The 15,603-nt window shown below is 51.0% G+C and overlaps 1 protein-coding gene and 1 long non-coding RNA gene across 2 annotated transcripts in view; one reads left to right on the forward strand and one right to left on the reverse strand.

Moving 5' to 3' along the window:
- LOC110257252 overlaps nt 1-15,603 on the reverse strand; it is a 137,824-nt gene that overhangs the window by 1,919 nt on the left and 120,302 nt on the right. The window contains exon 2 of the long non-coding RNA XR_002339617.1: nt 5,929-6,170. This is a non-coding gene — a long non-coding RNA (uncharacterized LOC110257252). The remainder of the gene's footprint in view (nt 1-5,928; nt 6,171-15,603) is intronic.
- ATOX1 (antioxidant 1 copper chaperone) lies at nt 205-15,482 on the forward strand. Its single transcript, NM_001167641.2, is given in 4 exon segments — nt 205-319; nt 7,768-7,843; nt 10,650-10,819; nt 15,351-15,482. Coding segments are annotated over 3 exon segments (207 nt in total). The 5' UTR covers nt 205-313; the 3' UTR covers nt 10,775-10,819; nt 15,351-15,482.

The raw sequence follows: 15,603 nt of genomic DNA on the forward strand, positions 1-15,603 counted from the left end.
CTGACAAAGGGTAGGCGGTCTAACCACGGTCCGCATGCGGGGCAGGCTAGCCGAGGTCCCTCCCACCGCCTAGCACAGACGTGGCAAGTGGCCAGGGGCTCCATCCCGGCCGGAAAGAGGCGGAGAGGACAACAGCCTCCAGGCCGCTGCCCGCCCGCGAGGCCGGGGGGGCGTGGCTTAGCCGGAGGCCCGGCCGGAGGGGGCGGGGCCGGGACCAAAGAGCGGCTTCTGCGGGGCGCGCGCACCCGGAAGCGCAGCCGCGCCAGCGCTCAGAGCCGCGGGAGGCGTCGCCACGGCCACCACGTCCTCAGTCATGCCGGTAAGTGGTCACGCCGCCTTCGCCCCGCGCAGACCCGCGGCCCACCGCTTGCGCCTCGTCTGCACTGCGGCTTGGCCACAGGTCGCTCTTCAAGGGCTCTGGCTGCGGCCGGAGCTGTCGCCCCTCTTCTCATCCCCTCCCCGCCCAGGCCCCAGCTTTTGCTTCTGCGACCCTCCAAGAAAATCGAATCCCAAGGGATTTTTATCTAGGAGTCAGGTGTCAGAACACCGAAGCTGCAAGGGCTCCAAGCGAGTACCAATCCAAACCTTCCTTGTATAAAAGGGGAAACTGAGGCCCAGAGACGGGCAGCGTCGACGGAGGTCCCGCAGGGTGATCCGGAACCGGAACTGGGCGGGGCCTGGATGCCCGTTCCCTCGGGGATGGCTCTGGACCTTGGGACAGGGAAGGCGTTCAGAGATCCGTGTTTCTCTTCCCTTCCCCCTGCCCACTCTTTCAGGTCAGCGCCAGGCGACACCGAATGGAGACAGTGCTTTTAACCTTTGCTCCTGGTCGGTTCATGAATCTGAACTCATGAACTCCAGAGAGGTTCAGGGACCGCCCCACAATTGATCACTTGCTCAGTGGCAGCGTTTGGGGCCGAATGCGCAGGTCGTAGCCCGCCTTTGCAGCTCACTCCGTCTTAGCGAGTATACTCGGTTGCTCATGGCCTCATTTTGTAGATGAAAAATTAAGGCCTTTTCCAGATTAAGCAAATTAAAGCCCAATGGTTTATTCAAGGTGGTGTTGGGAGTTGAGTGCAGCCAGGATAAAGCCCTTTATCTACTGTCTCGCAGTCTCTCCTGGCCTGACCACAAGCCAAGTGCCCAACAAAAGTAGTCATACCGGCTTGGGAGGAAGCACTGATCCTAGTTGCAACCTGGAGATCCTGGCTAGAGTCATGTGTTTAGCACATGACATCCCCCAGGGTTCCTAGTTTATGGCTCTGCTCCAAGTGGGTACCCAGAGGTGTCCCACAGATGCTCTGTGTCTTAGCAGCCTAGCTTTGGGGAGCTGACAGGTGAGCCAGAGGCCCCCTGGGCCACGCCACAAACATCTCAGGTGTCATTTCCTTTGGGTCTCGCCAGGTGCCTTGAGACAAATCCTCAGACAACACAAAGTCTGGACAAAGAACCTGACAGAATTAGCCCTCCCAGTTGAACAAATCTGCCTGCAGCAGTGACAGAGGATGGCATTAATCACCCTGGGACTAGAATAGTGAAGGCTACCAGGTTTTTGTGGGGGACGGGAGAGAGGGAAAGGCCAGCTTGAGGGTCAGTGCTCTCTGTTCACTTCTGGGGATTCTGACAAGCCAAAGACCCTCCAGAGTGGGTGATGAGAGTGAAGAGGGTACTTGTCACCACAGTCACGAGAGGGACAGCTGAAGGAAGGATTATTAGTCAAGGGACTGTCACCAAAACTGCAAGGGGAAGAGTGTGTCACCTGAGAGGTTTCTCTGACAAACACTTGAGATCTCAGAAACCTCTGGAAAATCTGGGTTCCTGTTCGCTGACTCGGTGACCTTGGGCAAGCTACCTTCCTTCTCTGTGCCTTGATTCCCTCATCTGTAAAATGGGGATTAAAAAAACTGACCTCACAGAGCTGTTTTTAGTATTAACTGGGAAAATGCCAGTAAAATACATAGCCTAGCTACTGACATAGTTAGTCCCCAAGAAATGGCAGCTTTTGTGCAGACCTGGAATGAGTCAGGTGGGACTACAGGCAGGCAGGTTTCAACTCCATTTTAACAAGGACCACATGATAAGAGTTTAGGCTTTGGATACTGTATCCAGACTAGCCCCTGCTACTTAGTAGCTTTATCACCTTGAGTGAATACCCTAATGTCATGTCAAGAAAGGATAATATTTACCTCAAGGGTTTGTTTTGATGATTAAACAAGGTAATGCATGGACAATGGCTGACCCACATGGTAGGCACTCTAATATATATATATGTGTGTGTGTGTGTGTGTGTATTTTTCGGGCTGAACCTGCGACACATGAAAGTTCCCTGACTAGGGGTCCAGTCGGAGCTGCAGCTGCCGGCCTCTGTCACAGCCACAGCAATGCAGGATCCAAGCTGCATCTGCGACCTACACCATAGCTCACGGCTACACCGGATCCTTAACCCACTGAGTGAGACCAGGAATTGAACCCGCATCCTCATGGACACTAGTTGGATTTGAGCCATGATGGGAACTCCTCTAATATTACTATTAGTAAATTCCCAGACATCATAGTGTTCAAAGACTAAATTCCCAAATATTTGAGAAAGATTTTCCTTGAGGCGGAGAGGACAGGTGGTGATGGCGAGACAATGTGACCCCATTCCATTCCTGTCCTTCCCATTCTGAGATTCACTTTAAGAATCTCTTTCATTGACTTTATAGGACCTGTTTTATAGGTGACAGAGTGGAGGCTCTGAGGGGCTGGGACTCTGCAAAGTCAAGCACTCCGTGGTGGGGCCAGTCTTGGGATTCTCTGTAAAGGAAGGATCACGCTGCTCGTTTAGACTTTCCGCTGCCCCCGTTTCCTTTGGTAGCTCAGAGGTGGAGGAGGAGGAGAGCATTGAATTATATTGGCGGTAACCCATCCCCTGTCACTGACCTCTGTCCTAGGCAGGATGAAAGGAGACCTGCTCTCTGTAGCCAGCTGCAGAGAGCTTCAGAGATCCGTTGACTTTGGCTCCTTGGGCAGCAAAAACGTGTGCTCCTTCACAAGGTGCCCCCCACTCAGGGCTCCTGCTTAGAGAATCGGTTGTGGGGGATGGCACTGCTGTTTGCGGGTCCAGAACCAGCAAGATGTCCTGGAGCGGGGAAAGCCTGGGTTCACATCCCAGCCTCAGCACATATCCACCCCGTGACTGGGCAGCTTAGCTAACCCCTGGAACCTCGGTTTTCTCCTAAGTGCAGTAGGGTGACTAGCTCCCTTACCTGGTTGGGCAAGGACTGACTTGGTTACTATATAAAGAGCATTTCGTAAAGGGGTCGCTCAATAGATTTGGGTTTTATGTTGGTCTTGCAAACCCATTACAGCTTTGGCTGGGTATACAGGTGCAAGCCATTAACAAATCTTGCGGACCATCATTCTAGAGCAAGGACAGCAGACTTTTTCTTCAAGGGCCAGATAGTAAATACCTAAGGCTTCGTGATCCACATGGTCTGTTACGACCCTGCAACTCTGTCCTTCTGGCATGACAGTAAAGGAGTACGCTTAGCTCTGTTCCCACGAAACTATAAAACCAGGTTGCAGGCAAGCTGTAGTTTCCCCCTTTGTATTCCACAGCAGCATCTCAAACTATAGTGTGGGCAGGAATGAGCTGTGTGTCCTGTTAAAAATGAGGATTCTGGAGTTCCCATCATGGCTCAGTGGGTTAAGAACCCAACCAGTATCCATGAGGATGTGGGTTGGATCCCTGGCCTCACTCAGTGGGATAAGGATCCTGTGTTGCTGTGAGCTGCGGTGTAGGTCACAGATGTGGCTCGGATCTGGTGTTGCTGTGGCTGCGGCTGGGGCTGGCAGCTGTAGCTCTGATTAGACCCCTATCCTTGGAACTTCCATATGCTGTAGGTGTGGCCCTAAAAAGAAAAAAAAAAAGAGGATTCTGATTCAGGAGGCTTGGAGTGCGACCTGAGCGTCTGTGTTAATGACAAGCTCCCGCGCGATGCTGTTACTGTCGGTCTGAAGACCGTGTGTTAAAGACAAGATTTTGGAATTCTCACCTGAAATCCTTATTTTCAAAATTTGTTGAATAGTCACAAAACGAGCGGAAGGAATCAGAGGCGTTCAAACTAGACGAACAGAAAAAACCATTTTCTTTACGGCAGGTTTCGCAGATTTGGCCCCAGTGAAATAGCAGTCTCCTTGTTATGTAACGACGGCTGTGTGTAATTCAGTGCAGGAAAACCCAACTGCCTAACTCTTGGCCTCAGTTTCCCTTGTAGAGCATGATGAAAATCCGGATCCAGGGATTTTCCAAGGATGTTTTGAGACTTGGAAAGAGCCTGAGAAGCCATTTAGACCAGTTTTTCTCAGGTGTGTGGGCTCACCCCTCTGTCTCTCCCCAGTGGATTAAAAAATGGAGAGTCCCAGGGCACACAGAGCCAACGGAGGCAGCTGCCTGCAGAGCTGAGTGGTCCCCAAGTTCCCCTGTGATCCTTGATGTCCACTGAGGGTGAGACAATGGAATTGGCTAATGCCCTTTTGGTAGAAATAAGGGGACTGGGGTCTTCCACCAAGATACAGTGCTGTGCCCAGAATTCTAACTAAGGTAATAGATTTGAAATGCTCCATGAAAAATGTAGCCATAGCTTTTTGGGAGTCCATTCTCTGGTGGTTTAGTGGTTAGGATTCTACAGTTTCACTGCTGTGGCCTGGGTTCAGTCCCTGGTGTGGCAACTGAGATCCCACATCAAGCACACTGTGGCAGAAAGAGAGAAAGAAAAATGTAGCCATAGGTTTTTTTTTTTTTTTAAGGGACAGAAAAGAGGGAAGAAGAACAAACTGATAATAATAATAATTATTTTTTGGACTGCCCCAAGGTATGTGGAGTTCCCAGGCCAGGAATCAGATCCAAGCCACAGTCGCAACCTATCCCGTAGCTGTGGCAACACTGAATCCTTTAACCCACAGTGCAGGGCTGGGGATCGAACCTGGATCCTGGCACTGCAGTGATGCCACAGATCTCATTGCACCACAGCAAGACTAATTCAGTAGCTAACTTTTTTTTGTCTTTTTGCTATTTCTTTGGGCCGCTTCCACGGCATATGGAGGTTCCCAGGCTAGGGGTCGAATCGGAGCTGTAGCCACCAGCCTACGCCAGAGCCACAGCAACGCGGGATCCGAGCCGCATCTGCAACCTACACCACAGCTCACGGCAACGCCGGATCGTTAACCCACTGAGCAAGGGCAGGGACCGAACCCGCAACCTCATGGTTCCTAGTCGGATTCGTTAGCCACTGCGCCACGACGGGAACTCCAGTAGCTAACTTTTTATCCCAGAGGAACCTATTATGCTCCAATTTCTTTACCTATTGTATGAATTATCTGTTACTTCTGAGTAATTAGCTCAAAACTTGGTTTAAAATAACAAATATCAGGAGTTCCCATCGTGGCGCAGTGGTTAACGACTCCGACTGGGAACCATGAGGTTACAGATTCGATCCCTGCCCTTGCTCAGTGGGTTAAGGATCCGGCGTTGCTGTGGCTGTGGCATAGGCCGGCGTCTACAGCTTCGATTAGACCCCTAGCCTGGGAACCTCCATATGCCGCGGGAGCGGCCCAAGAAATGGCAAAAAAAAGACAAAGACAAAAACAAAAAAATAGCAAATATCAGAGTTCCCAATGTGGCTCAGTGGAAACGAATCTGACTAGCATCCATGAGGACTAAGGTTCGATCCCTGGCCTTGCTCAGTGGGTTAAGGATCTGGTGTTGCCGTGAGCTGTGGTGTAGGTTGCAGATGCTGCTCGGATCCCGCCTTGCTGTGGCTGTGGTGTAGGCCGGCAGCTACAGCTCTGATTCGACCCCTTGCCTGGGAACCTCCATATGCCATGGAGGTTTTGTCTAAGAAGACACAAAAATAAGTAAAATATAAAAAATACTTATTAGCTCACCGTTTCAGAGCGTCAGGAATCAGGGGGCAGCTTAGCTGGTGTTTCTGGCTCGGGGTCTCCTGAAGCGGCAGTGATGATGTCAGCCGGGCTGCAGTCATCTGAAGGAGGATATGGTGCCCAGATGGTGCCCTTCACAGGGCTGTTGGCTGGAGGACTCAGTTCCTCATCATGTGCATCTCTCCAAAGGGTCGCTTGAGGGTCCTTAGGACGTGGCAGCCAGCTTCCTCCAGAGTGACTGATCCCTGAGAGAGAAGGCAGAAGCGACAGTGTCTTTTATGCCTTAGCCTCAGAGGTCCCCTGACTTCTGCCATATACTCCTCGTGGAATGGCACTATTCAAGGGCACACATGACAGGTGGCGGAGATCACTGGGCTGTGTTCCATGACGGCTGTCATGCTTAAAATCCCATGTTCATCCCACCCACCAACCTGCAAAGGGACGCTCATCCGCCTTTTGCAGTTGGAGCGCAGAGAAGTTAAGGAACTTCCCTGTAGTCACCCAGCTCCTAAGTGCCAGAGCCGGGATCTGAAGCCAGGTCTCCTTTCCAGAGATTGAGAATAAAGGAAGTAGTGGTATAATCTTTAAAAGCAAAGGAAGGACTCGGGGGTCTTCAACCAGCTGAGTCAGTCAGCCATTCACTCAGTAAAACGTGTTAAGCCCCTACTCTGTGCCAAGCACTCCGTTTTCCACGCTTTAGGGATGCAGCATTGAACTGAATAAAGCTTCATCTGCTGGGAGCTCGCCTTCAGGCCCTTGGTGTCCTGGAGACTGGAGGATGTCTAGGCTGCTGGGAGAGTCCGGAAGCCTGGGCACCCTTACTGGCCCAGCTTCACTGGAAGCCCAGGCAAAGCCTCACCCTTCTCAGGCCTCGGTGCTACCTCTGAGGTGCTAGGATGACAGCAGTGGTTTCTGTCGTTCAGAATCACCAGGAAAGCTTATTGGCCATAACAGACGCTTCAGCCCAGGCTTGCTGACCAGAACTTAGTTTTTGGAAGCTCCCAGCTGATTTTAATAGAATAATCTGCTGATACATAAATAAGACCACCAGATCTGCGTTGCTCTGAGTGTGGGACCCCCCCACAACAGAGTTATTAGTGATCCTGGGACAACCCCATAGCTGAAGTATCAGAATTTTGAAGGTGAGACTAGAAACCAGCATCTTAAACTACCTTCCCAGGTGAGCCTCCTCACTGTGCGCCAGACGCTGCTAAAGGATTGCTAGGGATTCTTTCTCTCTTTTTTTTTTTTTTTGTCTTTTCTAGGGCCACACACCCATGGCATATGAAGGTTCCCAGGCTAGGGGTCCAATCGGAGCTGTAGTCCCCAGCCTACACCAGAGCCACAGCAACACGGGGTCTGAGCCGCGTCTGCAACCTACACCACAGCTCACGGCAACGCCAGATCCTTAACCCACTGAGCGAGGCCAGGGATCGAACCCGCAACCTCATAGTTCCTAGTCGGATTCGTTAACCACTGAGCCACAATGGGAACTCCTTTTTTTTTTTTTTTTTTTAAGGGGGCCATGTCTATGACATGCCAGAAGTTCCCAGGCCAGGGATCCAGCCTGAGCTACAACAGTGACAACAGGTCCTTAACCCACTGTGCCACAAGAGAACTCCGAGATTCTAATACGATCCCCTGTGAGATACAGAAGCCCTGAGTTTCTCCACCGTACAAGTTTGAGTGGGGCTCAGACACAGGCTACTGCTGGGTCTGATGACAGCCCCATTTTGCCTTTCTCTCTGCCCTCGGTCTTGGCCCCAGAGTGGGCCTGCATGCTGGTGGGGTGTGTGGGTCCCTCTGCAGGACTTGGCTCAGAGTCCCCTTTGTTTGTTGCAGAAGCACGAGTTCTCCGTGGACATGACCTGTGAGGGCTGCTCTAACGCAGTCACTCGGGTCCTCAACAAGCTGGGAGGTGAGTGATTGGTGCCGGGTTGTGGGTGGGAGACTGATACACATATCAGATGCATCCTGACATGAAGCAGGAGAAGCCTGGGTGCAAGCTGAGAGTAGCAGTAAAACCAAACCTATCGAATACTTAGCCTGGGCCGAGTAGTCTGCTTAGCAGCTTCTGTGGATCATGTCACTTAATCCGCATCACAACCACTGTGAATAGCTTCTTTGACTATCTCCATTTCAATCAAACAGGAGGGAACTGAAGATCAGAGAGGTTAAGTAACCCGTTGGGAATCACACAGCCAGTAAGTGGTAGAGCTGGGATTTGATCACATGGAGCCCTGGCGGTCCTAGGCAGTGTATTGGTAAATATACTAATCCCCAGGGTAATATCTTTCGTTATACGACCTGTTTTTATTTTTCTTTTGGCTGCACATATGGCAAGCAGAAGTTCCTGGGCCAGAGATTGAACGCATGCCACAGTTGTAATCAGAGCCACAGTAGTGACAATGCCAGATCCTTAACCCACTGCATCACAAGGGAACGCCAGATTTTCATTTTTAAAACCCTAGGAGTTTAAAACCCTGGGAGTTTCCTGGTGCCTCAGCAGGTTCAGGGTCTGGCGTTGTCCCTGCTGTGGCTCAGGTTCAATCCCTGGCCTGTGAACTTCTGCATGCTGTGAGTGAGGCCAAAAAAACCCCCCAAACGCAACAACGCTAGGTAACGATAACACCCCATTTCCAGAGGGCTTTCACGTGGATGTGATCTCACTGGCACTTAATACGGTCTTCTGAGCTGTACTTTCCGTTCATGGAATGGGGCTGTGGACCTCAGTACCCAGGAAGGGCAGTGACTTGCCCAGAGTCCCACAGTGAGGCCAGGGTTGGTTTCTGGACATAAACTGGGATCTGAATGTAAAGCAGCTGAAACAGTGGAAAGAACCTGGCTGCCAACTTTGCTGTGTGACTGCAGCCTCCTCTCCCAGGGCCTGGCTTTTCCCCACTACAGTGTTAGTTTCACAGCTTTGCTGTGGAGGCCTCAAGAGTGAAACTGCTCGAAAGCCCCTCATGTACAAGTGGCAGCTCTGGATGAAGTGAGGGCGGCCTGCTTTCAGTCCTGATGGCTGTAGGAGCCCTGCCCGAGGACCTGGGCTGCCAGGATCACAGCTTGAAATCCATTGGGTCAGGTGATCCCAGAGTGTCTCCCATCTTTATGATGCCACCAAAAATGTGTGCTCCAAAGAGAAGGGAGACACTCCTGAACCAAAAGACGAAACCCAGAGTGCAGCCAGGATACACTGTGCTCCCCATGGTATCCATCAGCCTGAGTCCGAGGGTAGGACGAAGTCCTGGGCCAAGGCTCTTCGAGGCCCCTTGACTGGTGCTTGAGGATCCGCCTTTGAGCTCGGGCAGGTATCTTCCCATCTTTCACCACTGTCCCCACTTGGATGGCCTCTTGAGAGAGTCCCAAGGGTTTTCTGAATTTGTTGGGGCCGTAGAGGAGCAGTGGCGGGGTCCGAGGAATCACAGACCAAGGGCATACTGGAAGTGGAAAGCCCACAGTAGCTGGTCGGCTCCAGCCCCTTCATGCACCGATGGGGAATCGAGCCCTGTAATGGGCAGGACGCAGCCAGTCAGAGGTGAAGCCAGGCCTGGGACGCCCCCTCTGCCTTCTGTTGTTGGGACACGACCCATGTATACGTAGTCCCACATGCCTCCAGGGGGCTTTAAATGGGCACAGCCCTTCAGGAGGGCAATTCCCCAATATCTATTAACATTTAAAGCATGCCGGTCTGTTGCCCCACAGTTTCCATTCTGTGAATTCATGGTATAGGAATATTTTCACAAGTTTGATACTCTAGCATTGTTGTGATCATAGTGAGACACTGGAAGCAGCCTTAGTGTCCTCCGGCAGGGGACTGAGTAGACATATGGATGCTACAGCCACGCTGCGGGAAACTGCACAGCTATTAAAAAAGAACCAAGTTAGTCTGTATGCACTAAGATGGCAAGATATCTTGGGAAGTGACCTATAAAAAGACCTGTTTGCCTAGAATGATGCCACTTAGGGAAACTGCTTTCCATTTCATCAGGGAGAAACTCTGGATAGGGACCCTGTTGTTTACAGTGGTCCTCAGAGATAGGAAATAGGGGGCCTTACAATTTCAAATTTTATTCTGAAGTGTGTTTTTCTTGTTTTTTCCTTTTCTGTTTGTTTTTAAATGGTGTCTGTATTACTTTGGCACTTAAGAAAGAAACTTAAAAAAAGCCCTCATCTAGGAGTTCCCATTGTGGCTCAGCAGGTTAAGAACCCGACTAGTATCCATGAGGACTCAGGTTTGATCCCTGGCCTCAGTGGGTTAAGGATCCGGCATTGCCATGAGCTGCGATATAGGTTGCAGTCAAGGCTCAGATCCTGCGTTGCTGTGACTGGTGCAGGCTGGCAGCTGTAGCTCTGATTCGACCCCTAGCCTGGCACCTTTTATATGCCACAGGTGCAGCCCTAAAAAGAAGAAAAGAAAAAAAGCCCTCATCTAGAGCAAGGATGGGCAAACTACAGCACCTGGGCCAAAGCCCACTGCCTGTTTTTGCACAGCCGAGAATGGCTTTTACTTTTTTATAGGGTTTTAAAAGCAGTTTACAACAGGCTATAGAGCTGAGTCTGTGCAGCCCACGATGCCTAAAACATGTGCTCTCTGGCCTTTTTCAGGAGAACTTTGCCAGACCCTGGTCTAGAGGACAGGGGGAGGATGGGGGGGCTGAATCATTCAGGAGCCTGAGTGGGAATGTCTCTGCACCCCCCTCTCCGCCTTCCTCTTCCTGCAGGAGTTCAGTTTGACATTGACCTGCCCAACAAGAAGGTCTGCATTGACTCTGAGCACAGCGTGGACACTCTGCTGGAGACCCTGGGGAAGACAGGAAAGGCCGTTTCCTACCTCGGCCCCAAGTAGTGAGGGCTCGGGCCCCTGGCCTGCAGGATGGACCAAAGTGGGCAGGTGGGTGAGACCCGGCACTGCCACAAAATATGTCCTTACTGAATGCAGATCACAAGCTCGGGGTCCTTCCAGCCCTCTTCGAGTGACAGCACTGGGTGATGTCTCTCAGGTCCCCTCTCTGGCTTGAGGGTGCATTTCATTATCAGCAGGGTTTACGTTTGGAGCTTATGGCCCTGAGCAGTGTGGTTTTTTGCTTTGATAAGTTATTGGTCCCTTCAGAGGTGACACCTACACTCTGGGCCTTGTGGTCCTATGCACTGTCCAGGTAAGTTAATTCACCTTGGCCTCTGATCCCCCTTGGAACTGTTGTTGGCTTCCTGAGCATGCCCTCAGCCCAGATTGGTACAAAAACAAGAGCGTGTTTGGAGTTCTTGCTGTGGCGCAGCAGGTTAATGATCTGGTGTTGTCTCTGGCAGCGTGGATTCTATCCCAGGTGGGTGCAGTGGGTTAAGAATCCCGTGTTACTGCAGCTGTGGCATAGGTCGAAGCCTCAACTCGGATTCACACCCTGGCCTGGGAAGTCCATGTGCCACAGGTGCGGCCAAAAAAAAAAATAGCATGTTCAGTTCAGTCTCTTAAAACCTACCATATGACCCAGCCTTTCTTCCTCTGGGTATTTACCTAAGAGAAGTGAAAAGCACATGCCCATATGAAGACTTGTATGTAAACACTGATAGTGGCTTTAGGGGAATAACCCCAAACTGGAAATAACCCAGTGTCCATCACTGGATAGATTGTGCTGGACCATACGATTGGGTACATGGTCCAGGCAACAACCGCAGTGAACCTCACTTACAGTGAGTCAAGGAGGCCAGGAAAATGGAGGACATACTGTATGACTTCATTTATATAAAATTCTTTTCTTTATTTATTTTTTGTTTTGCTTTTTAGGGCTGCACCTGCAGCCTATGGAAGTTCCCAGGCGAAGGGTCTAATTTGGAGCTGGAGCTGCAGCTGCCAGCCTACACCACAGCCACCGCCACGCCAGATCCGAGCCGCATCCGTGACCTACACAGCACTGAGTGGGGCCAGGGGTCGAACCTGCATCCTCGTGAATACTAGTTGGGTTCGTTACCACTGAGCCATAATGGGAACTCCCTAAAATTCTAAAAAAAATGCAAACTAATCTATAGCAACCGAAAGCAGACTTGTGATTGCTTGATGCTGGTGGGTGGCAAGGAGAGTCTGGAGGGAGAGGGAAATTTTAGGCTTGGATATGTTCACATCTTGAGTGTGGTGATGGTATGTGGGCGTGTATATTTGGTAAGTCACAGATCATCAGAGTGCACTTAGACTATGTCTGTGTATCTGTTCCATGTGAGTTTCACCACCCAATAAAGTCGTTAAAAGTGAAAAACAAAACAAAACAAAAAAAAAAACCCAGTGGCATGTATAAGCTGGATGCTCCCTTTGATTTTACATAATCCAGAGAGGCAGCAAAGGGGCACTGGGCAGACTTTACCCATCCATCCAGCTTGCCTTCCCTCTGCCCAGGCGCAGTCTCCGAATTCTTCACAGCACAGCCCTCCTAGCGGTCACTGCCCACAGGGCGTTTAATGCGTGAATTCCAACAATCGCCACATCCCTGGTGGCATTCAGTGCTCTCTCTCACTGGGATTGAGAAAAAAAAGGCTGGAGAGGGGAAGTAACTGGACCAGAGCCCACACAGTGAGAGGTAGGGCAGGGTGAGAGTCAAGCTCCCTGCATCGCAGTTCTGTAATGGCTGGTGGTACTGTCCCTGTGAACGCGTCTTCAGAGAGCTCCCCGTGCAGAGGCCAGCCACTCCTGACTGGCCGGCCAGGTCGGTGACTTTCAGGGGTGGCCTGCTTCCAGAAGGTGTGCACTGGCATCTGCGCCATGGCAGTGTCCCGTGTGTCTGGTGGCATCGTGCGCAACTCATGAGATGACAGAGGTGCCTGTGGTCTGCATCCGCTTCCGGTCCACCAACCCAGCCATGTTCAGGCGTGAGCCCGGGACGAGTAACCAGTGTTCTCAGGTTCTAATTGTCGCTCTGCCTTCCGTTCACCCTCTGACTTTGGACGCTTCTCTTTCAGTCCTGAGACTCAGTCCTCCCTTCTGTAAAACGGGGCTGCCTCGTAAGGGTTACGTGAAACCCGTCTGAATGTGGAGGGTGGTCCTTAAAGGGAGGTCGTACTTTTGCCATTCCAGTGTTCATCACACGGTTCCTGCATCCCTAGGGGTTTGGGGGTTTTGCTTTGTTTTTTGGCCACACCCGCCGCATGCAGAAATTCCCAGGCCAGGGATCAAACCCAAGTCCCAGCAGCAACCCAAGCCCCAGCAGTGACACCACCAGATCTTCCCCCAAGGAACTCCCCAAGTAGGCTGTTTCATATCGAGCTTCCATGTAAGATTGTGTTCATCGAAGTCTGTGACGAGGAGGGAAGAGAAAAAACTCCTCAGCTGGCTGCACACTTGGGGGAGCCCCAGTGTGGATCCCTGCAATTGGAAACGCCTGGCCTAAGCATTCGAATTTTAACTAAAAAAAAGTAATCCCTGCTCATCGTAAATCATGTGTAGCTTAATGTGTTTTTTTTTTTTTTTTTTTTCTCTCATAGTAGTTGTTTTAAAAATTGAGATGAGGAGTTCCCATCATGGCTCAGTGGTTAACGAATCCAACTAGGAACCATGTGGCTGCGGGTTCGATTCCTGGCTTTGCTCAGTGGGTTAGGGATCTTGTGTTGCCGTGAGCTGTGGTGTAGGTTGTGGACACGGCTCGGATCCCATGCTGCTATGCCTCTGGCGTAGGCTGGCAGCTACGGCGATTCGACCCCTAGCCTGGGAACCTCCATAGGCCGCAGGAGCAGCCCAAGAAATGGCAAAAAGACAAAAAAAAAAAAAAAGAGAGAGAGATGAAATTCACATACCATGCATTTAACCATTTTATTTATTTATTTATTTAGTCTTCTTTCTCTTTAGGGCCGCACCTACAGCATATGGAGGTTACCAGGCTAGGGGTTGAATTGGAGCTGTAGCTGCCGGTCTACACCACAGCCACAGCAATGGAGGATCCGAGCCGCGTCTGCAACCTACACCACAGCTCCTTAATCCACTGAGTGAGGCCAGGTATCAAACCTGGGTCCTCATGGATGCTCATCAGATTTGTTTCCACTGAGCCACGATGGAAACTCCCCAGTTAGCCATTTGAAAGTTTACTTTTCATTGGCATTTAGTGTACTCAATGTGTTCACCCACCACCTCTCTCTAGTGTCAGCACTTTTCATCCCCTAGGAAAACTCCCTGTACCCACTGGAGCTGTCACTCCCCACTGCCCTCTCTCTCTGTCCCCTGGCAACCACTCGTCTGCTTTCTGCTCTTCTGGACTCACCTGGTCTTGCTATTCCACATAAAAGAAATCATGAGATACGTGGCCTTTTGTGTCTGGCTTCTTCATCAAGTTTCTGGATTCACCCCAGCTGAAGTGTGTATCACTACTTCCTTCCTACGGCTGCAGAGTTCTCCTAATAGTTTTCATTAATTTATTTAGTTTGGCCTTTTTTTTGTTGTTTGTTTTGTTTTGTCTTTTTGCCTTTTCTAGGGCTGCTCCTGTGACATATGGAGGTTCCCAGGCTAGGGGTCGAATCGGAGCTGTAGCCACCGGCCTACACCAGAGCCACAGCAACGTGGGATCCGAGCTGCGTCTTCGACCTACACCACAGCTCACGGCAATGCCAGATCCTTGACCCACTGAGCGAGGCCAGGGATCGAACCCGAAACCTCAAGGTTCCTAGTCGGATTCGTTAACCACTGAGCCACGACGGGAACTCCTAGTTTGGCTTTTTAATTCTAGGAAGTGTCACAGCCATGCAAGTAGAGTAGTAAAATGAATCTCCACGTACCCACTACCCAGAGCCAATAGTTACCAAGTCACTGCCATCATTTCATCTGTGGCCCCCCCTCTCCCCACCCCCGTATTATTTCACAGCAGATCCGGGCATCGTTTAATTCCATCTGCACATCTGTCAGTAACCAAATGTAGTATATAAAAAGCCTCCTGGACATTTCATATGCACAGCACTGGGTGAGAGTTAATGGTCCAGCAAGCTTTACCCCACACAGCCAGGCAGCACCTGTCTCCAAGTCTGTCTTAAGAGGTTCCCCAAGGACTAATTTGAAGCCAGGTTCTGGAACCAGAGATGGGAATGTTATCAGTCATGAAGTCTTCCTGATCCTCTGGCTCCTGGAAGGTTTGCTTGTTCATGGTGTTATTGTCTGCCTTCCCAGTTTAAGTTGAAACAGGACAGGGAAGCTGTCCCAGCAGCCCTGGGAGTCCCCAGAAAGCCTCGTGGTGATGGGCCCAAAGCCAGTGGGTTCTGGTCAAGCTGAGTATCACTGTCTTGGTAGGAGCAGCGTACAGGGCTGGACGTGGGAGTTCTAGTCCTGTTCCAGCACCTGCCTTTCCCACCTCACACCCCCCCCCCAAACTGCCTTCATGAACCTTTGTACTTTGGTAATGTCTCCCTGTGCACAGCAGATGGCGCCTGTGTTCCATCTCGCTTTTCATCTCTTGCAGGATGCTGATCTGCCTTCCAGACAGATGTAAGGCCTGGCAGTCCTGCTCAACGACGGGAATTCCTGTGGAGACCCTCACTTCCCCTGCTCCTCTGTAGCTTCCCTCTAATAAAGTCAAGCTGCTTTTGCTGGAGATGTCTCCTGCGTGGTCTTAACGTCACTTGCTTATGTGCTGTACTCGGATGCCCACAGGCGGCTGGGAAGGAGCCAGCCGTGATTGCAACACTTGCTTGGGTTGGAGCGCCCAGCAGGGT

This window comes from Sus scrofa, chromosome 16 (assembly GCF_000003025.6).
Source record: "Sus scrofa isolate TJ Tabasco breed Duroc chromosome 16, Sscrofa11.1, whole genome shotgun sequence".
Classification (NCBI taxonomy): domain Eukaryota; kingdom Metazoa; phylum Chordata; class Mammalia; order Artiodactyla; family Suidae; genus Sus; species Sus scrofa.